General features: G+C 46.7%; 2 protein-coding genes and 1 long non-coding RNA gene across 8 annotated transcripts; 1 reads left to right on the forward strand and 2 right to left on the reverse strand.

The window, feature by feature from the left end:
* Window positions 1-791: 791 nt before the first annotated feature.
* LOC118175310 lies at window positions 792-1,124 on the reverse strand. Its single transcript, XR_004754939.1, has 2 exons — window positions 989-1,124; window positions 792-835 (listed from the first exon to the last, which is right to left on the reverse strand). It is a non-coding gene; the product is annotated as an uncharacterized LOC118175310 (long non-coding RNA).
* On the forward strand, window positions 1,029-20,651 carry CIZ1 (CDKN1A interacting zinc finger protein 1). 6 transcript variants are annotated; one of them, XM_035341387.1, is made up of 16 exons: window positions 1,034-1,261; window positions 1,596-1,729; window positions 3,839-3,960; window positions 6,415-6,581; window positions 7,292-7,427; window positions 8,332-8,392; window positions 11,073-11,146; window positions 11,416-11,495; window positions 12,571-12,753; window positions 13,080-13,210; window positions 14,021-14,105; window positions 14,731-14,844; window positions 15,173-15,349; window positions 15,988-16,057; window positions 17,151-17,272; window positions 19,968-20,651. In XM_035341387.1, the coding sequence occupies exons 2-16, from the start codon at window positions 1,623-1,625 to the stop codon at window positions 20,508-20,510; spliced, it is 2,172 nt and encodes a 723-aa protein (XP_035197278.1). In that variant the 5' UTR covers window positions 1,034-1,261; window positions 1,596-1,622; the 3' UTR covers window positions 20,511-20,651. The 6 variants fall into 6 exon arrangements, with proteins under 6 accessions (XP_035197280.1, XP_035197279.1, XP_035197281.1 ...); XM_035341384.1 differs by having other exon boundaries at window positions 1,037-1,261; window positions 19,905-20,651; XM_035341389.1 differs by lacking the exons at window positions 17,151-17,272; window positions 19,968-20,651 and adding an exon at window positions 16,917-17,144 and having other exon boundaries at window positions 1,029-1,261.
* Window positions 20,652-21,039: 388 nt separating this feature from the next.
* On the reverse strand, window positions 21,040-25,182 carry C17H9orf16 (chromosome 17 C9orf16 homolog). Its single transcript, XM_035341392.1, has 2 exons — window positions 25,038-25,182; window positions 21,040-22,128 (listed from the first exon to the last, which is right to left on the reverse strand). Exons 1-2 carry the CDS (start codon window positions 25,150-25,152, stop codon window positions 21,935-21,937), a joined length of 309 nt encoding a protein of 102 aa, XP_035197283.1. The 5' UTR covers window positions 25,153-25,182; the 3' UTR covers window positions 21,040-21,934.
* Window positions 25,183-25,498: the final 316 nt, after the last annotated feature.

Raw genomic sequence — 25,498 nt, forward strand, 5'->3', positions numbered from 1 at the left:
CTGGTAACCGCTGTAATAGGGTGATTACGGAAGAAAAAAGGATGACTTGTGCAAAATGATTAGAAAAAGGTTCCACATGTTTTCTGCTCCATGTATGTATTCCCTGTGATGATACTTAAGCTTTAATGCTTAACAGGAGAGCATTTTCTCTGTGTGCAGACAGCTGTGACAAGATAAATGACTCTGGGCATTACCGTGGCCAGTCATTGATTAATACGGATGGTCATCTCCAAACTGATTATTGTAAAATCAGAACAGTATAAAAAGACCCAAAGGAAAAATCAACATATGCTGTTGCGTTGAAAATTATTAATGCTAACTGTATATCACCAGCAATTGTGTTCAGCTTACAACACTTTCACCTAAAGATCAATTTTGAGGCCTTTAATGGGTCTTTATTAGCATGAATAAAGCAGTCATTATTGGCGTGAATAATAAGACTAGAAAGTAAATTATTTCAGGATGGATTCTCTGGAATGGCAAAGAGCAGAAATGCATCTTCACCCTTGCTAGGTTTAGTATAAGAAATGACAGTCACAACATTTTTTTGTCATGCAGAAGTTGTGTGAATTGGACATACTTAAAATTAATTCACCACTGACAGAAAGCAAGTGCCACAGGAAGGGGTTTGCTAAAAAGTGGATGGACCTGCTAGAAAAGTCATCTCAGCCTACAGCACAGAATAACATTGCAAAAGTCCCTGTTTTTCTTCCAGGTTCTCACGACAAGCTTGCCAAGATGTGACCACAGTAAACGGCCTGAGGCTGTTGGTTGTTTTTTTTTTTTTTTCCTCACCCATCTCTTCAGTGAGACGGTTACCAAAGATTCCCCTGGACTATTAAAAAACAAACAAACAAAAAGGGGGTTAAAAAAAAAAAAAAAAAAAAAAGGCAGAAAAGCAATGTAGTCGGCTACCATATGCTCTTCCTCTTCAGCCGCTTATTGAAAATTCCTCCTGCCCCAGCCCTGGACAGATGGTGCCCATCACCTCCCAGCCCTCTCGAGAGCCGAGGGACCCCGCTTCTGTGCGGGGGACGAGAAATGGAGGTGTTGCAAGCCGGGGCGATGTGAGAGGAGGCTCCGGGGGTGATGCAAGCCTTGCAGGGACGCCCTCTCGGAGCGGCTGGGTCCTCCAGCCCTCCAGAAGGAGCTGCCTCCTGCCCGGGCTGGGCCGGGGAGCGGGGCCGGGCAGGTGGTTTATTGTCCCCGGCGGGAAGATGGAGGCGGCTGGTGGGGAGCGGTGAGAGCCCCGGGGTGCGATGTGAGTGCTGGAGGGCAGGGAAGAAGGGAAGGGAGAAGGGAAGGGAAGAAGGGGGGCGCGGGGAGCGCTGCGGGCTCGGCGAGGAGGGGAGGGTGAGGAGAGTGTGTTTTTAGGAGGTGGGGTTTGGAAACCTCCTCCACGGGCTGCTGCTTGCGATGACCCCGGGGGAAAGAAGAAGGAGGAGGAGGAGGAGGAGGAAGGGGGGGATCGGCTCAGTGAATGAATGGGCGGCAGCGGCGGCGGCGGCGGCGGCTCCCCTGCTCAATGGCTGCTGGGCTGGTAGGCGCCAGTCCCGCAGCCGGTGCCTCCCTCGCCCTCCCGTGTTTTGTCTCAGGCTCGCCCCGCTCGGGGCTCCCCAGCCATGTTCAACCAGCAGCAGTTCCAGCAGCAGCTGCTGCAGCTCCAGCACCTCCTCCAGCAGCAGCAGCACCACCATCACCACCATCCCCCGGCGCAGCAGGGAGGCCGGTAAGCGCCGCTACGCGAGGCCGGGGATCGCGGGCCTGGCCCGGGGGACCGCTCGCCTCCGTCCCTCCTCGCCCTCCCCCGGCGGGGAAGGCGACAAAGAGAGGCGGGGGCGGGCGCTGGTGGAGGCCTTGGAGGCTTGGAGGGGAGCCGGGGGTGCTGAGGGGGGTGTGGGTGCTGAGGGGGATGTGGGTGATTCCTGAGGGAGGGAGCCGGGGGGGCGAGGGCTGAGGGCCGGCAGCCCGCTGTGGGGAGGCCGCGCCGCCGGGCGGGTCGGGCTGAGGCGTGAGGAGCCGGGCCCCGGGGGCGCGAAGGGCCGCGGGTGCTCCGTGACCCTCCCGCTCCCTTCAGCCGGCGTTTTGGGAGATGGGTATCAGCTTGCCAGGGCTGCTCCCGGCGCTGAAATCCCTGAGGGGATGTAAAATGCCCTGGGGTTGAGCGAATAAAGCGAGATGCTCCGAAGGGAAGAGGCTCCGAAGGGAAGAGGCTGCCCTCGCAGCGAGCGAGGAGCGCTGGGGTGGGCGCTCCTCAGCCAGCGGGGAGTTCACTAAAAAATGCTTCTTCCCCCCGAAACGTGTCCATGCACCTCGCTGAGCCTTGTTGAATAAAGATGCACACTTCAGTATTGTATTTTTATAAAAAAATTATTACGGTGGTTGAACTTCAGTTGTTTTTTTTTTTTTTTTTTTTTTTTTTTTTCTCCCTGGGTCTCCTGGTCAGGGCGAGGTTAGTGGATGCTGTTTAGGCAACTTGTTTCTGCAGTGGCACAACGGCTGGGGATATGACTGAGCATTATGGGGCGTGTGTGGGGAGAAAATTGCGTTTTGTTTGTTAGAAGACAAATAATGCCTGCCAGATTTTTTTTTTTTAAAGAAAATAAACAGGGTTTCCTAAAAAAAAAAAAAAAATCGAGAGAGAAAATAGCTGTTTTGGTTCAAACAGTTGTCCCTGATGAGCTGAGATTTATTAAACTAATAAAAAATCTCTGAAATGATGTATTTAATTGCAGTTACTGTGCTCTGTAAAGCCTTATGCTCTGGAAATTCACAGCAAGAGGATGTGAATTTAAGAGCAAAGTTAATTCCTTATTTAATACATTATAAAAAATGACTTTATCCATATAAAGCATATGGTTATGAGAGAAACATGGGAATCTTTCTGTTCTAGAAATATTCATCTCCCTAAATCTTCCATTTTTGTATGTCTAAAACTGTAACCAAAGCTGCCCTTAAAATGCAAATATGAGGCTGTGAGATAGCATGGATGCATCTCGTACCTTTAAAAGTATGTTTTTTCTAGCATAAATTTCTTCGCTCTGAGGCTGGAACAATCTAGAGCAGGAAATGTGAAGATTAGCTGCTGTAAAATCTGTCAAGGGGTTGTTTTTTGTCAGCATGGTTATTTTGATCCATGTTTGTACCTGTTTACAGCCCTGTGACAGATTTAGCTGTGTCAGCAGTCGTTTTTAGAGGTGGGCCTGACCTTGCAATCGCCTGAAGAAATGCGTGCCCGTTTCTTCAGACTTTTGTCTCATGCCTGCTCCACCCTCCTTAGGATTGGAGAGTCCTTTTCAGCTCACTTCTTCCTCCTCGTGTTTTAAATACGAAGGCTGTGCTTTATTTTATCGTCCTGTTCTTGCAGTTAGGGGGCACCATTTACAATTCTGACCTGTCTGGCTCTGTGTAGGAGGCGTAGATTTCGGAAAATGTGCTTTAAGCTACTGAGAAAACTCCCTGGTTTTTAGAACTTTTGTTGTTGTTGTTAAATGTAGCTGCTGATCTAGATCGCTAGTTTCTGCTGAAGAGCTGCTGCATAATTCTGTAGAACTGCAGTCAGCTCCTGGGCTTTTTTTATGCTGCTTGACAGGCTTTATGTGGGCTCGGTGCTAAGGAGTTCTCTCTGACCTCAAATTCCTTGATAGACAATCTGTCAGCTTTGGAAATTCCAGGAGAGTGGAAGAAAGCGGATACAGTGCTGGTGTACGGTATCTTTTCATGCATGTATATGAGCATTTCAGCTGTTCTTTGCTCCTCTGTTTTGTACTTGTTAGGTGTCTGAAAATGAAGGGTATGTTTTTTATTGGATTCTTATGATTAATACCTTCTTTTCCAGGGGTTTGCCGCCACCACCACCGCAACAGCAACAGATGCTGAGCTTACGTGCAACAAATCAACCATCGCTTCTCAATGCCAATCCTATGCTTCAGCGGGCCTTACTCATGCAACAGATGCAAGGTACTGTCGTTATGGGAGACGCTTTCTTACTGGAGTTATTTTATCACCCTTCATGGACTGAAACCATAGTGTGGCTATTTCTTGCTGAACCATTGCAGTCTTTGTATTTGGCATTTCTCTGTCATCTTTTTCTCCTCTTCAAATTTGTCCATAGCACACATCACAGAGGTTCTTCAGCTGATGAAAATCCCATGCGCCTAAGCGTTCACAACTGGGCATAGCACTAGAAGCTATCAGGTTAATGTTAAATATGTGCACTGGAAACACCTTCCCTCTTAGACTTGGTGGGAGGAGTATTTTTCCACCAATATATTTAGAGAAAATACTTACATTTTTATTATTTATTTGTCTCATTTGGGAGGCTTAACCAATTTATTTCATTTTCTGTTACATTACACTAACCTCGTTTGCAAAAATAGATGCTTGTCTTTGTTCAAGCTCAGTGGAATACAAACAAATAAAGCATATTGTGGTGAAAAATGGTTTGGGTTTCAATTGTTGTGTGAAATTTTGATTCCCTGAAATGACTGACATGGTGGGTAATATCACTGGGATTGGGCAACATCATTATATTTCCAGAAGTGGATTTTTGATGTATTTTCAAAACAAATTTATGAAGCTGCCTTAATAAGAGCATTGCTAACCTAAAGACATTAGGAATAAAGCTATGTTTTTATTTTTGTCTTAACCTGATATGTGTTTTCAACACAAAAGATCTTTACCTGGGACAGTTTTAATGTTACTAGTTTAGGTTAAAGCTTAGAAATTTTCTCTCCTGTGTGAATCGTGCCCTGATGTGAAGACAATAGATTTATTCTGCATGTTGTTAACTTGCCTTTTGTTCTCTTGCCCATTTAGCAAGAGGGCTCTCTAGTGACCCCAGTGGCTCTCTACAGTCCTCTGTCAGGTTGTAGGGAAACTAGCAGTAATGAAGAACAAGCCACATGCTGGAGATTGATGCATACATTTGTGTCAGGGGAAAATAGTCTGACTGTGCTTTAGTCAGTCATTCTCCTTTCTGATACATTGAATGTTAGCCTAGTCTGGCCTTTTCTCTAAAACAAAACCTCTTATTGAGAAGTCATATTTAAATAGTATGCCAAGGACCTGAGGCAAATTAGATCTGAGAGCAGGAGAAGGTTTATTAATGAACACTCTACGGCACTTTGTTTTGGTGTTGTCCCTCTTCACCTCTATGTGCTGAGTTGCGTTGTGACTTCTCTTTCAGTACCCTGTACCAGCTAGCCGTAGGTAACGTGATGTACAGATGCAATGTTCGTCGTGGTCCTTCGTAGGGATCTGAATTGTTGGGGGTCATTTCGCATTTGGGTTACGTGTAAGAATATCTGGTGCTGTAGTATTTCTGTACCTGGGAAACACCAGCATAAATAATTTATTGGCTGCACACTGCTTCAGCAGTGGGATTAGGAAGAAAAATGAATACTTTGAAATGTATGCATGGTTCTTTACAGGTACTAAAGCAAGAGCAGCAGATGATTTCTTGCCTTATAGGTGTGTTGTTTTTTTAATACAGCTACATATTTCTACAGTAAGATATTATTTTTGATAAGTAATAAGAGATTAGATTACTTTTGAAGACAAACAGGGTGTGTTCCCTGTTGCAGCCCAGGCTTTAAGCAATGTAGCTTGACTTCAGATTTTGGGTGCCTGTCTCCAATCTTCTCTAGCTTGTTTTAACAGCTCAGCAGTTGGAATATGCACTTATTCAAGTGAGAAGTAAAAAATTGCAGTCTAAGTCCAGGTTCCCAGAATGGTAGACAGCTTCTCAGGGTGGGGCCGAGGCATCTGTACACTTCGATTCCCTTATCCCCTGAAATGGGGGAACGCCTTTGTAAGGGACTGTTGAGACTGTTAATGGTCTGTGGATGCTGAAGAGAACTGTTCAGAAAGCAGAGCATTATAATTGGAAATGGCAGCATCTCAAGTGTCTCAGTTTAGCTTGACATGTTGAGCTGGCTTGATAACCAGGTGGCAGAGAGGACTGTCAAATCTCTGTTTGAAAAGTCCAGTGTTGTTTTAAATGAAATGCTGGCCAGTGTTAAATAGCATCTGTGGTATGACGTGAGCTGCTAGCTGCACAAATGTGAGATAAATTCTTCTTTTTTTACAGAGAATTTCTGTAAAACGAGACTTGTTTTCTTGCAAACACAAGCACTGGTGTGCTTAGATTAGATAATTGCTCTAATGATCTTAGCCTGCAGTGACAATTGGAATTAAATAGCCCAATATATAGTAATGGTTGCTATCACATCAGATTGTTCTATGGGGACTAAAAAGGGTAGAGCACAGATTGTTCATACAGCACCCAGGACAGTCCAGTGTCTCATGTGGAAGAGCCCTTCCCTTCTCTCCCTGTTGCTTGTATGGGGGGAAGATTTTCTCTCCACTTTGCATGCCTCAGGGTGGTGATGTGCTGTGTGTTTGTATTTGTAGGAAACTTGCGTGGATTTAACATGACAGCCCCAGCACTGCAGCAGTTTTTTCCTCAGGCTACAAGACATTCCCTCCTAGGGCCACCACCTGTTGGGGTCTCATTAAAGCCGACTCGCCTGGGCTTCCCCAGCCTTCCCTTCCAGCGGCAGAACCGGATGTTTCGCAAGGTGAGCTTGTAGCTTCCAACTGTTTAGGAGCTTTGTGCTCCTTTTGCGCTCTCAGTGGTTGACTGTATGGCAGGTAAAGAACAAAAAGGAGAGAACTTCACAGTGAAAACTGTTTTTGCACCATACTGCTGACAAAGTAATGCAGAAACAAGCCCATCCCTAAAGTTCTTGTGGCCGATATTTACATTTATGATGCTAATGTCTTTTGTCTGTTCTTGCCCAGGACAGAAAATTCCACATAGCACAACAGTTTAGATACAAAATAAAAGGAGACTTTAGAGGTACCAACTTCAAAGTAATGACAGTAAAAGAAATCTTGGCTGAGTACTTTGATTTACAGAGGTCAGAGTTTCTACCCCTTCAGCCTTTCAGAGCAGTTTGGTGTTCCCAATTGACCTGCATGTCAATGCATGACCTGCAGCCTTTTTGGGCTGTTTTTCCCTTTTAAGGTCAGAATTATATGTGGTCATGTGGATTTTGTAAAAACTTAATTTCCAAAAATTTTTTAGTATTTTTGAAAATGCTAGAAAAAATTGAACATTCTCAGCTTCCACCATTAAGACCTCTGTGTCTTGGAAGTTTGTTTCACATTAATTGACCCAGTACTTCTCCTCTTAGATAAGCTTTTGTTATTTGTTCCCATTCTGTTGGATAAGGTAGACTTCCACACATGGACTGTCCTTTCTCTAGAGACTCTTTGCCTGTTGCAGGACTTCCAGAGGGTCCCCGACAGGAAGCGGGAACTAGATGCAGGCTCTTCATCTCAGACACAAGGTGATGAGAAAATGGAAATCCCAGAGGAAGCGCAAGCAGGGTCAGAGCAGAACAACAACTCTCCATCCACAGGTAAGGGTGAGCCTATAGTGAAACAAATGCTTCCAGACAGTGAACTCCTTATGGCTATTCCTGCAGCAAAGACATGGGATGGCTTTAGTCTTACCTTTTCGTCTAATTGTAAATACCGAAATCATTTGTTGTGGCCTTCTGCTTTTGGTGCTTTTTATATATACTTTTTATCTGGATATTTTTGGTATTTGTAAGCCAGCTCCATATCTCTTGCATGAAAACCTCTCAGAAGTCATCTTGACAATGAGCTCCATTTGAGATGGGGGGGAGAAAAGAGAACTGGTTTGAAATTAAAACTTCCACGTTGCCTTACTCATGCTGAATCGAACGTCTCGTGGAGTTAAAAACATGAAGCAGAACCAGTCCCAATCAACTTGCTAAGGAAAAGATGAGTTGAATGAGTGCTGCACTTGTCAGAACTGGCACTGAATCTCTTGCAGTGTCTGTACAATACAGAAGTAGGAATATTCTTTCTTAATACTCAAAAATGCAGGAACATGGTGAGGTTATGGCCAGTGTGTATGTGGTGGGGAAAGTTACCTGAGTAAATGGTTGCTGTCAGACGGCTATGCAACTTGACATATGCTAATGTTCCAGTGGTCTGGGCTCTTGTCACCTAGGTGTAGGACAGTTAGTAGATATAAGCATGGATTTCTTTCTGGACCACACTTCTTACTGACATCTGCAATAAAACTTGGATCTCTTAGGTCATGAATGTCTTGAATTATCTAACCTTGTTGCTACAATTCTCAAATTCAGAATAAGCAAGTGTATAGTATTATTTGCTCTAAAATAGAGGGGATTTTGTTTTTGGTAGTGACCATTCAGTTAGGGAATGTGCGTGGCGTGGTTTGGCATGGTGGCGTGGTTTGCTTTGCTAAGGAGATCTTCTGTGTTCCTGCAGAACCAAGAACTCCAACAGAATCTGTGTTGAACGCTGAGCCTGCAGCAAAAAGACTGAAGAGGTATTTATTGAATGGGGTATTGAAATAGTTACAGGCTTTAGAAGTATTGTCTAATTTTGGGCAGTACTGTACTGGCCTGGTATCTGGCATTCAGGAGGTATTTCAAATGATAGTGAAAATCTCGTGATGCTTGCTGAGATCCGGGATGATATATTTCTCTAAACCTCTTGCCTAACTGCCAAAAAGAGAAATGAGCGGCCAGGTATCAGCAGAGAAGAAAGCCTTGGGATATCTTTAGGTACTGTGGGCATAGGAGAGGATGAGAATCAGTACGCCCTGGTATCCAAGCCCATATTCATGGGCGTTGAGTTCTGTATCCCTTCTGCAAAAATCATCTTTGCCAGTACCCCTGGCTGTTGGGTAAAAATAAACAAAGGCAATCCTATTATCTGCAAGGGCTGTGCAGCACACAGGCGAGCTGGCCGTTGCAGGCCGATCTTGGCACTCCCTGCCTCTCCAGAGGGTGCAGGAAGGCACAGGCAAGGCTGCATTGCCATCTAGTGGGAAGGCACGTTACAGAGCGCCGCGTGCCATCTGCATGGTGCTGTACCTCTCCCAGAACTGTCACTGTGAGCTGGTGCGGGGGGAGAAGAGGAGGAAGTGAATAAAGATTTCTGGAGGCATTGATTTGAGAATTCTCTGACATATGTTAATGACTATGAGTCAGGGCTCCTGGGTCCTCTTATCTTCCCTGTTAACAATTCACCGCGTGGTTTCGGACAAGTTTCCTCACCTCTCTGTTTCCCATCTGTAGATTAGAGATTAATGGCTAGCTTTAGGGAGAATATCCCAGGATTACTTTGATGTTATGATAATACTTCCATCATGTAAAACATTAAAGACTGATAAATATTACGTGAGCAGGGACCATTGTGAATTATGGACTGCAAATTAGCAAGAAAGTGAATAAATTCAATTAAAGCTAAGTCAAATGCATTTGAGCATATGTTTTGATAATCTGTTTGCCAAAGCTAATTTAATTTTAATTACATTAATATTTAGTAGGGTATTAATCAAAGTCCTGTTACATATACTCAAAAAAAAAAAAAAAAGGAATCAAGTCTGAGGAATGACAGATCTCACTGCAGCAAATCTGCTATTAGGAAAATCCTCTCCTAAGCAGTAGCTAGGGACTGCCAGATTTGATGTGTAACTTATGGCTGGTATTTAGTTAGAATAGATCACTCCTTAGCTTTTCTTGAAGTGTTTCTGTTTACTTTTAATGAATAGATGATAGCTCTCTGGAAAAAAAAAAAAAAAAAAAGTAGTTTACCATTCTCATATTGCCCTTTGCAGATGAGAATAGGTCTCCCCCCGTTGGTGTCACACTTTTATTTCTTGTTTCATCGTTCCATTTCCCTCTGGCCAGGAATACCAGCCTCCTTCTTCATTTCAGGTTTTTCCCACTTCTGCTTTTTCTCCTATGTTCCATCTGTGTGCCTGGAACAACATCCTCATTCCAGTGCAGAAAGCACTCATCTTCAAATCCTCCTTGAACACCCAGTTCTTCTAGCATGGCCTGACAAGTATCCATATAATACCATTTCCTCCTTAGCTCCTGCTTGTGATGGCTTTTGCTCCCCTAGATTGCTCCCTAGATTTGCAGTTTAGGCTGCAAACCCTTGCCCTGGAGTGCTGTCACCATCTGTGTGTGGTATAGTGTTGAGCCTGTTGGCAGCACTTGACAAATAATGTTAATGCCAGCCACTCTTGTTTTCATCGTGTTTGCACTGCCCAAACCCTGCTGCATATTTATAGCCGTATAACCCAGTTACGTTTTCACTTATCAATCTGATAAATTATGTGGGGGTGTGTGTGTGTGTTTGGATCACGGGATTCAGTACCTGCACAGTCTGCATTCTTGCCTGGGCAGAATGTGCTGTTCCCTGTTGGCAGCAGGATACTGGCAAGTGGGGTATCGGGCTCGCCTGAGGGAGAAGGCATTCAAGCCATGGTGAAGGTGTTAGTCCTGATGGAAAAATGGGAGATGGGGAAAAGCATTGTGAAGTATAGCGAGTGTCCTCTGCAAGTCAGCCGTTTTTTTCTCAGCAGTCTCCCCGGGATCTTTTTCTCCTTAGTAGATCAATAGTACCAAAGAAAACAAAGCAAAGTCCTCTGATTTGTGTCCTGTACAGCTCTACTTCCCCCCAAAGCGGAACTGTAGGGACTCTGGAATGAAGCATGACTGATACAAATAGAACAGGCTGTTATGATGAAATCCCTGTAAGATGGAATTGAGAACCTCTCTGTTCCCTCATGCACAGAGCAACCTGGAGTGATGTCCAGGTTCTGCAGCTTCCCTGCAGGTCACCAATCAAAGGAACGAACTCTGAGAGTTCTTACTAAGAATATTTCCTATATGAGCTTATTTCTCTGCAGGCCTCAAGTAGGAGAGGGCAGTGATCCAAAGAATCATTTGTAACTTTCTTGTCTAGTCTATTTGGCTGCTGTTTCTGACCTCTTCTAGAACGATCGCTCTCCATTGTTTTCATGTATTTCTGCATTGCTTTCACTTATTTCTGCTGAATCCCTGCCTGAAATACTCTTCCAGTAGCTTATTGATTAGAGGGGTTTAGTGGAGAGTGTGGTAGCTTGGGCCCCAGCCTGTGCCTTGGTGTGTTTTCTTAATCTCTTGGTCTATAACGTGGCAAATAAGGTTGTTTTCTTGATATCCCTGAAGTGTGACTGAAGAGTCTGCATTAGAGGATGCAGCAGGCAGCAAGGAAGAGTCGAGCACCCATGGCCAAGCTGATGGTGAGTTGCTGAGTGAGTGCTGAGAAAATGCAGGAACCAAATCCAAACACAGTCCCCTAAAAACTGTTACTGTTGCCTAGCAAATGCAAATGATGGGAAGAGTTTCCCTCTTTAATAAGGATTTATATGGAGAAAGGTTTGTATGCTGGGCTTATGGCCAGCAGCACTGTGAGGAAAGCTCCCTGACTTCATTCACCTGCTGCTTTCTTTTTTTTTTTCTGTCATTGCTATTTTGATTTAAGGCATCTGAAAAGACTCTCTGTCCCTAGGTACAGACAATGTAAAGGAGTACGCAGCTGAAGATCTCTCTAAAGAGAGGAAATTCTCTGAGGAACCAAAAGCTCCTGAGGTAAGCAGACACCACTCCAAGCAGGCTGGGGTGCTATAGAACATACAACCTCCCCCTCCATCCCAGAGATGCCTGTTGCCACTGGGAACCAGATGGCACCCACGTCTGGAGCTCTGTCTCCTGCTGTAAGCTGTCGTCCCTAGCAATAAGGCATAATATGTCTGCAATTAGTGCACAGTCTGCTCTGACTTGCTGCTTTTGTACCTCTGCTAGCCTGTACCTTACCTACTGCTGCCTGTTTCTGGATGCTGGGCTCGGCTCTGAGTTCAGTGCTCATATGGAAAGATGGAAAGTTGAATTGAAAAAGCCACTGAAAAATCTATATATTAAAGGGACATAGCTAAAAATACACCTTTTGTTGCTGAAGAACAGACGTAAGGAAATTGGGTGATGGTAGGAAAGATGCAGCTGCTGTGGGACTTGTCATCACAGCAGGCTTGAGCAGATAGTGAGAGTCTATGCTTCTGAAAGACATCTAGGAAAAGCTGAGGTGGGTGAAGCTAGCCTAGCAACCTGAGAGCCTTTTTTTACATGATATACCTTGCCCATGTGCTAGGCATTAAACCATCTCTTTCACTGTAAATCTGTGAAAGCAGACAAGATTTAACCCATGGTGTGAGCCAGACTTGAGTCTTCCATAACTGAAGACGTTTGAGGCTTAAAAATGTGGTCATTTCATCCTGTCCTTGTATGAGTTTTTTCCTCTGTCAGGTGTGGTTCCGAGTTGCCTTTTGTTCTGCAGGAAAGCCTGAGCTGATAGTGTCCCTTACCAAGGGACCACCCAATATTGTTTGTTGTTCATCTCCAGTGACTGGATCATACAGTGTCTACAGAGGCTGTAGAAACAACCATCTGTACCAGTAGGCCTGGTACCATGACGCAGGAACTGTGTCATGATCTGGCAGTGCTGGGAGAAGGAGTGTATGTGAGTCTTTCTTATCAGCCTCCTGTGGATTCAAACTTAAATGTACTTTCTAAAGGGATAGAGAGCTTAGGTCACATCTGAAAAGCAGGTGTAATTTTTAGTGTCTTCTACGGAGAGATCGAACTTAATCTTGATTCCTTCTTTTGGCAGGTGTTGAGCTCCGGAGGTTCACTGAAAGTCACTATCCAGCAGAGCAGCGAGAGCAGAGCTATCAGTACAACAGCTCTGAAACCAGGGCACTGGACCTGCGAGGTGGGCACAGCTGATCCCAGCCCTGAATCAGTCCTTAAATTCTACTGTTACATCTGCAAGACCAACTGCTGCAGTCAGCAGGTATAAATCCGCGGGTCTGACTGGGGTGGACTGTAAAGAGAAGTGAATTTGATGGCCAGCTGCCATGGGTGCAGCAGGAGACTTGTTAGCCAGAGGAACAGAGAAAATGATGACAGGCGTGCAGATAAAGTAAACCTCTTCTGAGGAGCTGGCAGGCAACCTGCTAGGGAACAAATGTGGGTGGATCCACAGGCAGCCATGCTCTTAAGCTTTTATACCATTTCATTGTTATATAGCAGTCAAGAGAATGGAAAGCATAGCTCATGCCTATTATTTTCTGTATTTTGAATACATTTAACTGGATCTTTCTCCTAACCTTCTCTTAGAATTTCCAATCCCACATGGCTGGAATTCAGCACCAGCAGCGCCTCGGGGAGATTCAGCACATGAGCAACGTTTGTTTTGTTTCACTACTGCCTATGGTGAAGGAGCAGAAGTTGCTGGCAGAGAAAGATGGGTGAGTGTTGGTCTGAGATAGAGAACACAACCTGAACAAGGACCTACACGAGTTTCAAAATTCCTCAGGGCATGAGGGTGCCTCTGTATTGTAGGATAATGTACAAAAGCCCTCTGGTTTCTGGGGCCTTAATCTGCCTCAGGCATCTTCCTTCCTCCTTGATAAAAGATACCAGTGTGAATTTTCGTAGAATCATGGGTACGTTCAGGTTGGAAAAGACCTCTAAGATCATCTAGTCCAACCTTTAACCTAGTACTAAAGGCCACCGCTAAGCTCTAGATCTGCATGTTTCTTGAAGACTTCCAGGGACGGTGATTCCACCACTTTCCTGAGCAGCCAATTCCAATGCCACACAACCCTTTCAGTAAAGAAATTTCTCCTAATACCCAACTTAAACCTCCCTTGGCACAACTTGAGGCCATTTCCCCTCGTCTTACCACTTAGTGCTTGGGAGAAGAGCCTGATCCCCACCTCACTACAACATCCTTTAAGGTAGTTGAAAAGCACAATAAGGTCTCCTGAGCCTTCTTTTCTCCAAGCTAAACAACCTTTGGGGAAAACAAGGCATTTTTGACCTGGTGTGCAGTTTTTAATACAGCAGATCAAATTGGAGACTTGTTCTTACTAGTGCCTTTTTGTCAGCGTGAGCTATACCCGCTATGTAAGGGGCTGGGAAGGGGAGAAGATAAATCCAAGCCTGTGAAGGTAGGAATACTGAGGAAAATAATGCTGAGAACAGATTGCAAATTGCAGTACTCCGTGGAGAATGTAAAAAGGTGTGACTTACAGATATATCCATTGTCACTTCAGAGAGACCCAGCAGCGGTGGTGTAACACTTGTCAGATACACTTCACAGGGGATCTTATCAAACATCGCAGGACCCAGGAACACAAGGTAACAGCCATGGCACAGATGTCATCTTTGCACTGACCTTTTGTGGGGATTGAGTGGAAGTGTCTAGCATCTCCTGCTCCCCAGTCAGCAAGGGGGAGGTGATAGGAGTGGAGAGATGCACAGAAAGCTCTGCCAGTAACGCTCTTGCTGAGGGGACTGCTGTGCTACCTGCTGCCTGTGGACACCAGTATGGGTTGAACTTCCAGTTACCGTGCTGTGTCAGTATAGAGGTGCTTCAGGCCATTTTGATTCTTGACTTTTCTGAATAAATGTTCAGAAAGGGCCTACCGTTCTTACCTAATCAGTTGAATGGAGGAATTGGTGGGCAGCCTGTAAGTTTTCAAGCTAAAATTTAGGCAGCCCACTGTATTTATTGTGTGTGTATTTGTTGGCTCCTAGGGAAAAAGTTCCAGAACACCTCTTACAAAACGTGTTGCTTTGCATATTTTCCACTGTTTTTGGCAGATAGGAGCTAGCAAGCTCTTTTTCCTGAAAGTAAGACTTTTTTGTGGTCTCCCTGTTATAGATTCAGGGCTGAGAGTCTGTTTTGCCAAAGATTTACCTGCATTTCTTCAGAGTGGTGCTTCTTGTGACTTACTAGATCTTCTCATTCTTCTTTCCTTAGCTGGCCAAACGCTCGCTTCGTCCTTTCTGTACTGTCTGCAGCCGCCACTTCAAGACCCCTCGCAAGTTTGTGGAGCATATGAAATCCCCCGAGCACAAACAGAAAGCCAAAGAGGTAATACTGCCTGAGTGGAGAGCTGCGCAACATTGGAGGCAGCTACACTACAGAGCAGGTTAACTTTCAGCTTCTCAGACTTGCAGGGATGAAAAGAAGGCATGCAGTTCTTCAAACCCTGTTTTTAATTTTAATCTTTGTCTGGATTCCAATTGTCACAGCTTAAAGAAATTGAGTGAGAAAGGGGCAAGGAGCTGGGTTTGTCTGCAAACAAGATGGCTTTGGGTCTCGCTTGAAGTTCCCATCCAGTCTGTTCAGAGCCTGGGGTCTTCCTTGGTTAGATGGAGAGTGCGGAACTGATCTGATCTTTCTTTTCTGTACCTGACAGGTGAGAATGGGAGAGAAGGAGTTGGGCAGCCCCGAAGATTCAGAGGAGTTGATCACAGTGGATGCTGTTGGCTGTTTTGAAGATGATGAGGAGGAGGAGGAAGAGGAAGGAATTGGTGAGGATGAAGATGACCTTGATGTAGTGCTGGTAGAGAATGAGGATTCTGCTGCCAAGCAGGTATGCCATGCAAATGGAGAAGGACTGATCTATCTGAGAATCTGCTGTGGGTTCCTGTGACTTATTTGGTCTTGTCTGCTTGAGCGCAGGGTTTAGAGAGTGTAGTCAACCTTGCACCCTACAGCAGGAGGGTGAGGGCCCTGGAATGGTGAGGGCCCAGGCACTATGTTTGGGATGCAGAAGGGTGTTTCTGCTGTGCTGGAGAGCTCCTACTGGTGCCTTCAAACATTACCTTGTTGTTGAGGAGCATAAGGGATGTGTTTTCAAGGGAACAAATTTCTGTCAAAGACATTGACATAGTCTCTTTGAATAGCCCAGCAGCAGCTTGGTCTCATAGCAAACATATGTGTGGAGGTTTATCTTGATAAATACCATTTTCCCAGTAGAGAGCTGTTACCAAGAGGAGGAACGTGGCTAAGCTACTTCAGGCTTTGAGTGTAAGGGGTGTTTTTAACCCTTGCAATGAAGTGGCCTCCTGCCGTTGGGGTTTGTATCTGGCCCTAAACATATGCTGTGCAACTCCGTCTCTGGTGTGTGAATCATCTGTTTTATTCCCAAACTCACCAGAAAAATGTAAGGTCCCAAGAAGGGAACTGGCATAGATACTGGCTAGGCACTAACGTTCTTTTGGTTTCCAGACTGGGCTGAAGGAAGTGTCTTTGGAGGATTACGAAGGAAGTGAGAAGTATTGTCCAGACACAGCCTACGGTAAGCGAGCACAGTTGAACGCTAAGGCCCACAGAGCCTTCTCCAGCCGCATGCTGTAACTGTAAGGGAGGATGGTCTCTGTCTACTGCTGTAATGAATTCTTTGGCCATATTGCTTCAGCATCTGCATCAGACTGGTGCAGGTCACTGTTGCCTGGAGAAAACACCAAGTTGCTCTCTTATACTGTGATAAAATGTAAGATTGTGATTGATATTTGTCAGCTGTCTTTCCCTTTGAGGAAGAAAGGGTGAGAGCCAGACATCTTAACAAGGCAGGAAATGGCACAAATAGGGTAGGAATACTGAATAAGCTAGGTGGCAAACGAGGGATGCTCTGGAAAGATGGAGCCTGAAAGCATATTGATTTAGAACACTTTCCAGCACAAATGCAGCTTGTACAGAGATACTGAGCAGTACTGACAGTATCGAGCTCTCTGCCAGAGCCCAAACTGTGCATGTTTCCTCTGCTTCAGAACCCCCACGCTCTACCTAGTGGTTATTCAGACATGTTGCTGGACTGGTGGGCAGCGTTGCCTCCAGATGGCTGTCTCTCGTCCCCACCCTGTAAGCGATTTTGACTTCAAACCTCTAACGGCCACTTGTGTTGCGAAGAGGGCAGCTCTGCAGAGGCTGTTTTGTGCCCAAGGAGAGCGCTGTTTACACCAATCTTCCATATCGCTGTAACCTTCCACTATCGTGTGGCAGATGGAATAATGATTCATGCTGTGAATGTTCTCTGCGTGTTCCTCTTGCGCGCCTGCTGTCTTCTGCTTGGTTTGATCCCATTACATTAGATCACATGTTCTCTGTAGTTTTCCATTGTATTCTTTTTTCTTTTTTCCCCTTAATGCTCTGTGTAGTTTCTTTGCTCTGGCAGCCAGATTTCTCTCTGAATATCAAGCACACAGCCATTCCATGGTAAGACAAGATATTCAGCAAGTCATCTTGCAAACCCCTGATTAACAGAAGCAAAGCTTTCCAATTTTCCTTCTTCTTCTCCCCTCCCCTCCTTTAATTTCCCTTTTAACATACTTTCATTATTTTGAGTTCCATTCAATGTGATCTGTGATTTCCCTTCCCCTCCCGTTTCGCAGGCCTGGATTTTCTGGTCCCCGTCGCAGGTTACCTCTGCAGGCTGTGTCACAAATTCTACCATAGCGACTCTGCTGCCCGGCTCGCACACTGCAAGTCCCTGATGCATTTTGAGAACTTTCAGGTTAGACCCTTTGGCGATTGCATGGCCTGGCATTTGTTACCCCTGTGCGTGTCTCTTCAGTGAATCCACCACATTAGCTGTCTTGTCTTCAGTTCATTTCCATCATCCTCGGTGTCCGTTGTGCCACAGCTTTCTCCTGGTGTGCTCTGTGCTTGTCTCCCATTCACCCCTTAGAATCTAAAACCAGTCCAGTCCTGTTTTCCTAGCTACTGCTGCTGTCATCTTGTTGCCCGTTTCTGGCTGGAAATCTTCCTCAGAGTGTCTGCTCTGTTTGCTGAACCTGTGGAGTCTGTTGTTGAGTCTAGGCCTCTTCTTTGCCTTGTTAGACAGATCACAGGTGGGTCAAAATGGGGAAAGAACAAGACAGAAAGAGGCTGTTCATTTTAAAGAAGGCTGATGCATGTGCATCTTTTCATGGAATACTACAGTGACTACAGGAACAGCTCCTTTAGCTGAAATTGAAGGTGTGATTCATCCATGAAGGGGCCTGGTAAAATCAGATATTCACCTTAGAAATCTGGAAATTGAACATCAGAGCACACCGTGATGGAAGCTGCAAGCTGTAAGAGGTCTGTTTGGTCCCCAGGGTCAGCCTGCAACAGGAAGTCAGTCAGTCTGATGCTACACGTTCCTTGCAAACTCCTTAGCACAAAGCTCTGCCAGCTGATGCTGTTCCTTTGCTTTACTGGCTCCACCTAAAGGCGCAGTATTGCCCCTTGCTGCTTTCGTATCTAGAAGCTTTCCCTACTGGGCTGGCCTGGAATCTGCCTCTGTTGTTCACCCTTGTTGACTTGCTAGGGGCGAGGGGCCTGGATTAGTTCCTTGTGGTAGGTATGCAGGACTTGCACTGGCTCTGCCCTCTCCCTTTGGTGACCACTGCTTGCGTAGGAGAGCGGCGTTCCCTGGTTCTGAAAAGAGAGGTTCCCACACTATGTCCTCTGCCAGTACCCCAAACCTGTTTCCCTACCACAGGTGTATCCAGCTGTTGTTGCATCTTCATGTTTTTCTGCTAGTCTTCAGAGAAGTTAACTACTCCCCATCAACTGTTGTGGCATCCAGCAAGGGGTGGGGTTGCTGCCAGCGCTTAGAGCTGTGGATTTGGAATGGCAAGAAGCAAGAGAACACTACAGCTGTTCCTTGAGGGTTGCTCATCCTCTCCCACTCCTGCAGCTAGTCATTTCTGGAATGAAGGAGTTGGCCTTGCAGCTTTCCTGGCTTATTTTAGATCAGCATAGAGTGAAACTGCAGCAGCAGCGTGTATGCCTCCCTTCTGGCCCATTTAAAAGCTGAGATCAGACGCTTTTCAGATGGACACCGGAGTGACCTGCAGGGATTATTTGTGGCAGAAGTCCAGCCTTTAATATCTGCAGGCAGATAGCTAGTCTGCTTGGCTGCATCACAGTCTGAGTTAAATCATTTCCAATTTCTGGAGTATTCTCATCAGAGTAGGCTAACAGAGGATTTCAAAGCAGAGAATTGTCTGCTGTGAGGCAGTTTACAGCATCACTTTGAAAACAAACTGGCACACTTGCACTTGATTACGTTCGGGTACAACATTATGATTAATCTAGCTCGCTGCATTATAATATTACACGTATTCCACTATTTGAGAACAGGGAAAGAACAAACCTGCGATGATATACAAAATGAAAATGTAAAGCTGCCTGTCTGACGTGCTGTAATTTCACACTGCAGACTACAGGAGCACTGCTCAGGCTGGTGAAAGCTAATGTGCTCAAAATCATTCTGTTAAATCATCACGCCTAGTGCTAGCGCAAGTTCAAGGGACCTTTTAGCAGGAAGCTGACAGTGATTTGGTGGGGGGAGCTGCTGCGGAAAGGGAGCTTTGTTTCATTCCCTTAGCTCATGCTGTGTCTGGGACTTGACCAGATTCCTGCTGCATGTTAGATAGCAACTGGGAGTCATTGTTTTTCAGAAATCCAGGCTTGAAAATGGCTAGTAGCCATCTCAATCTCTTTACAGACCTCTACTGGCTCATCACGGTAGCTAGTGTAAATGAGACATTTTATTGTCAGTATGCTTACCTTGATTCTGTAGACAACTTCAGTACCTTGTAACAAGAGGATGTTCTTGGTATCTTAGTGTTCCTATCAACAATTTCACTGATCGCAGCGATTATATCAGCAGAAAGAAAAATCGTAAGCTTTCAATTTAAGTCTTGCTGTGGCTGTTGACCATTAAACCGCTCCTCTCTGGATAAGGGCAGCGCGTAGCCTCGTGTATCTGGGGTACATGTCCAGAGCTAGGTCCTGGCATTAGCTGGAGTGAGAGCTGTCACTTGCACTATTGTATCTACAAAGTCCTGAGTCTGATATTAACAGTTACCAAAACATTATTTTTGTCTCAGGAGCCACACGTGTGCCATGCAGTCACTCAGCATTAAGTAATCAAATTTCTTAATATCACCACTTTTTCTGACAGGAGCTGACCCTTCTCTGCTTGAAAGCCTCAGCAGCCAGGCCAGGAGAGCTGCTGAGACAGGTTGTGCCCCTGCAGATCCTAGCTGTCACTCACCATTGTTTTTGTACAGGTTTTCCTGGACCAGCTTCTCGCTGCAGTGACAGTCGCTGGGCTGGGCTTGTCTCTCACGTTGGTTTATTTATGTTTACAGAGATACAAGGCAGCAAGGCATCGTGCCACAGCTGCCTACCCCGAGGCTCCTTTGCATTCCCAGGGCTCCAGCTCCCAATTGCTGGATGATCACAAACAGCCTCCTACTACAACAGTAGATACCAGCAAGAAGATGAATGCTGATCATGGGATAGACAAGGAGGGTATAGAGCTGTCAGCACCACAAGAACAAACTTCGAGGTCTCCAGAGGGTGAGGGTGAGCTGGCCACCTCTGTAGCAGAGGGCAAAAGCCTCGCCAGCATGACTGATGACATGTGTGGAATCACGGTAGTAGAAGAAGAAAACCTGCAGGAGGAGAGCGAGTCCACTACCACTAGTGCCGATTTCCCACTCCCTGAAGAGACCAGCGCTGCGGGGGAGTTGTTGGGACATGCTGCGTATGAGGAGGAGGAAGCCAATGCAGCCGGGCAAAGGGAAGGCACAGACAACTGCCAGGATCCAGGGAGTGAAGGGGGTTTAGGACAGAAAGAGGCAACAAACGCAGGTCAGGAGGCAGCAGCAGAGCCTTCCTCCCTAGCCAAAGGTGAGACAGCCGGTCTTACCTCTGCTGGGTGCAGACGCTCTTCTAGGCGCAAACCCAGATAGAGTGGCCTTAAAGGGAGAGCCCTTTACATACGATATTTGCTGGAAATGTTTATTTTCGGAGTCTTTTAATAGAGCAAAACCTTCAACTTTACTGCTGTTTTTATTTTAAGAATAAAATAAGCCTGGCTTTAGCGTGTCTAATACGGGATGGTGTTGATTATTACTTGTATAGTTGGGATACTACAATTATATGGAAAGACTGAGGCTTGGATTGTTGAACCTAAAAGAAGAAAGTAATGTGATTTTTTTTCATAGGGGGATATGGCTCATGAAGTAGAGGGATACAGATTTTTTTTTTTCCACTAAGAATTGTTTGTAGTTCCTCTCTGCTTCCTTTCCAGGCAGAGCAGTGTCTTTCTTGGGAGACTGTGCGTGCCCAATTCTGCTCCTCAAAAGGGTTTCCTTTCACAGATGCACACTCTTGGACCAGCACTGTGTCCTAAGCTTGGCAAGAATGTACATCTTGGTCATTTGTTAATACTACAAGGCTCAATACAGTCTGTTCTCATAGTGGAGACTCAGGAACAAATTTTGTTTCAAACTGATTTTAATAAAACAGATTTCTTATAACTTCTTTAACTTTCAAAAAACTCTTTTAACTCTACAGAAGTAGAACAGTAAGACTTGCTTCACTGTGCTGGCTCCAGGCCATCCGGACAAGATTGCAAAGTTTCAAACCAGAACGATCACAAGTACTCCTGTCAAAATGTACAGGCAGGGCTCTGCCCCCATCCCATGTCTCTGCTCCCTATAGCTGATGCTGCAGTGGGGACTAACCCGGCTGCTCTGGCTCTAAAGCCCAAGTCCTTAATGGCAGCTCAATGAGTTAGGCAGCTTCCAATTAAATTAAAACAGTCAAAAACATCACCCCGGTAGCTTGTATTATCTGCTTGGAAGGGGATAGAAAAGTCCAGTTATCTGGGGCTGCGTCAATATTTCTTACAATGAAATGGGGAAGCTGTAGTTTCAGGGCAGGAGATGGCCTAGGGCTCCTGTCTGTGACAGATTACACCTAGGGGTGAGCCTGGAGTCAGGACGGCCCCTGCCGACTGTGCTCTTTGAGGGAAGAGACTAGAGCCATAACGTTCCTCACTCGGATTCAACAGCGCAAAACACCAGAGATCATTTTTCCTCTTTGTGACGAGAGCTTGCTTGCAAACAACCTGCATGGCATCAGGCTTCCTACGCCCAGCTTTAACCAAGTGTCAGTGCCGGGGGAGAAAAGAAGGACCACTCCTACACCCACCTGTGTGCTTCTGCAGCTGTTACAACAGCTAAAGAAAAACAGAACCTGGAGGCGAATGGCAGGACACTACCACGGGAAGGAACAAGTAACGGGCAGAAAGAACCTCGTCTATTCAAGTTTTATGTTAAACCAGTGACCAGTGAATGTTCTTAGCAACGGAAAGTGTGGGGCCAGCCCACTAGCCAGGAGGCTGTGATCCCTGCGCGTCAGCTTCCATGTTCTGCTGCTCGCTCTGCTGCTGGAACTCCAGGCGGGTCTGGCGGTTGGACTCCAGCAGTTCCTTCAAGCAGGCATGTAGATAATCGTTCTTCTCCTCCAGGTGATCCAAGCAGGAGTTGATCTGGTCCAGCATGGAGTTTATTGCTGCATATTCTAAAAGGAAGGGAAATAAGAGACTGAACGATGCAAGTACGTTGTCGCTGCAGTCGGTGAAAGCAGTAAAAGCTTTTGCAAAACGTGCCCACAGCATTTTGGTTCTTATCTGCCACTGGGTGGGTCAAGTACGATGCAACTGAATCCTACAGGTATTGAATTCACTGGTCAAATGAAACCAACGGGAAGCTGGAGAACTGGTAACAAGATCAAAGGCACGTTACCTGTGAGCAGTCCAGACCCGTTCTGGGCATATCTGACAGCCTTTGATCTCGTGCATAAATAGCTGAGCACAGGCTGCCTGCTAGTATGTGGTGATCCGCGCTGCAACGGGACCAAATAAATCCCAAGCACGAGTTAGCCTTTATAGCTGCCCTAGGGATCATCTTTCCTGATGAGGATGCAGGCATTCTGGCAGTGTGCCCAAGTGTTTACATTCTGTAAATTACTTGTCTGAGGTTCCCAGGCTGGGATGTGACTCCCAAGGCCTGGTTGGGTTCACACTGCCAAAACAGCACAGCCACTGCTGCGGCACGGGCAGGGACGAGCCCCAAGGGTGCTGGTAGTGCCACCATCCTTTCCAAAGGGAGGTAAGTGTGAAGCACCGCGTCCAACCACAGCATTTTCATGCACCATTAAAGCTTTGGGTAATTTGAGTTTAAACCAAACTAATTCAAAGTAATCCTATTAGATGGGTTTCTTGTTAGTTTCTTATTTAAAACATTTGTTTCAAGTGCAGAAGTGTTAGTTTCAGCACAATGGCATTTCACAGTGATGCATATTAACAGCGCTAATCAGATGACAGCCTGTGCTGCTGCAATGAAACGCTGCTGGATTGTGCCAAGCACTATTCACACAGTCCTAGAGAATACCCAAGAGCCAAACTGGAAAACCAGATGAGATGAACCTCTGCTGACACATTACTTAGGAGCTGCCAATTTAGCACTGACTGAAACCCTGGCTTACAGGGGACCCCAGGGAGCACCAGTTCTGTTCCTTTCTGAAACTGCACAGGCTGAGTGAACGCAGGGAGGCAGGCGTCGAGCTGTGACCCAGAGGGTGAGGGATGTGAGGATCGTGGGCAGGGCATGGGGAAGGAGGCCTGCGTGGGTGGGACGAGCCCACAGCTCACCGGCTGGCGCTGGCTCTCCTCTCTGAGCAGCTGGGAGAGCACCAGAGCCAAGCACGACACACGCAGCGCCTAGCTGGAGTGGTGCTCTGAGCCAACGGGGAACACAGAGAAGGGGATGAGGATGTGTGTACCTCATAGCAAGCTCCTAGGGATGAAGGTGAAGCTGTGCTGAAATCCCCCAGCCTCATAAGCCCAGCTTTGCCCCACTCAGCTGCTGAGCCCAGACAGTTTTATAGGCAGGGTGCCCGGAGTCCAGCACAGCAAGCTCAGGTGCTGCCAGTGCCAGCAGGGAACTGGGTCTTCCTGGGAGGCTGTGGGATGATGCCAGGGAGAGCCCACCCTGCAGCTCGGAGGTGTGCAGAGGGTGGTGAGCACAGGGCAGTGGGACTCTGCATCAGCACCCCATGGTCATGCTCGCCCCAGGCCCCCAAATGTCCATGAGTAACAGAGCCCATGAGCTCAATGTCGGATTTGATCTGCACATGATGCTCCATGTTCCAATTAATGGTGACAAGATCCCAAGCAGATACAACAGCTAATTCTGACAACTAATGTTATTCACCAGCTTGGTCAAGAGGGCTGTAATCACAGCAGGAACCTAATTACTCTCAGTGCCTAGAGCTCCAGAGAAGGCCATTTAGGTTGTGCTGCTCTTGGAAGTGGGGAAAAAATAAAAAAGCTGTAAAAACATTTTATTTGGTTGACTTCTGCTAATTGCAAGCTTTGTTTACAAGGAAAATTAGCCACCTCCTCTAATGAAGGTGTTGACCAGGAGTATGGCTATTCACATTGTTTACTGCTGCATTATAACAGGAACAGTTACCAAAAAAAAACAAAGATGTTTTCTATTTAAGGTCAAGGAAGTGATCCACAGCCCCAGCACGACTAACCCGGGAAGTGTCTACAGATCTTTATGACCAGCTACAGCACACAAAACCCCAGCCTATCACCAGCAGAACCTTAATGGAGAGACTCGATACGGATCAGATTTGGTGACTTTTTCCACCACATCTACTCTGTCTCAGCTCTTCAGAAAGTTTCAGACACAACTACTGAGGGACGATGCAGAGCGGTGACAACTCTTGGGGTATTACAGATCAGAAATGACCTCCTGTCAGCGCAGGAGGGTCCCAGCCACAACTACGAGGTTCACTGACGCAGGTCACGTCTAGAAACCAAATGGTCTTTTGGGAATCACAGAGTGTTAGGGGTTGGAAGGGCCTTTGAAAGATCATCTAGTGCAACCCCCCTGATGGAGCAGGAACACCTAGATCAGGTCACACAGCAACGTGTCCAGGTGGGTTTTTTATATAGCCAGAGGAGACTCCACAGCCTCTCTGGGGATCCTGTTCCAGCGCTCTGTCACCCTCACCATGAAGAAGTTTCTTCCCATGTTTAAGTGGAACCTCCTATGTGCCAGCTTGCACCCACTGCCCGTTGTCTGGCAAACCATAACTCAACTCTGCCATTTTCAGGAGTGGCGATGTGCTTAGTCTTTGAAAGACTTCCAGATTTACGAATGACCCACACATACACACCACAGCTCTGCTGTCCTGTCATCTCCTCAGACAGCTTCACCTGGACAGGACAGAACCAGAAGCTCCCACACCTCGGCACCGCAGCAGTGCCTGGAAGCGGGCCCAGCCGAGCCGATTCACCACAGCCCCGTTCCCCAGCCCCTGCCTCCCCCCGATCTTCCCGTGTCACCCGGGCTGTGACTCCTGAACGCGAATCTCCTCCTCCTCGCTCATCCCCGGCCGGCCCCGGCCCCACGCACCTTCCTCCCCGAAGCCGTCCCCGGCCCCGGCCCCGTTCCCGTCCCCGGCCCCGTCCTCGCCGTCCCGCCCCGGGGGGCCCAGCGGCGCGGGCGGCTCCGCGTTGGGTCCCGCCATCGCCTCGCTGCCGTGCCCGGGGGCGGGGCGGCCGGCGGCCAATGGGAGCGCTGCGTTCCCCTCGCGTCACGCGGGCCGGCGGGCAGGAGCTGGGTAAAGTTTGTGGTTAGCGTTGTGCGGGGCGCGTGGGAGGGTGGGGTGGGGTGGGCAGTGCGGGCACCTTGCGAGGGGGCCTTCTTGCGTACTCTGTGCAGCTTTTGTTCTTCTTTTCCTGTGTGTTTTCCCCAGATGAATGGCCAACGTCAAGCTGATGCCTTGCCCTGCAGTGTCTTCACTCCCTCAAGGCCTTCCAATCCACAGTCGCTGCAAAGTACGTTTGGACGCATAATGAAGTCGGTCTCTGGGA

Source organism: Oxyura jamaicensis, chromosome 17 (assembly GCF_011077185.1).
Source record: "Oxyura jamaicensis isolate SHBP4307 breed ruddy duck chromosome 17, BPBGC_Ojam_1.0, whole genome shotgun sequence".
NCBI classification, from domain to species: domain Eukaryota; kingdom Metazoa; phylum Chordata; class Aves; order Anseriformes; family Anatidae; genus Oxyura; species Oxyura jamaicensis.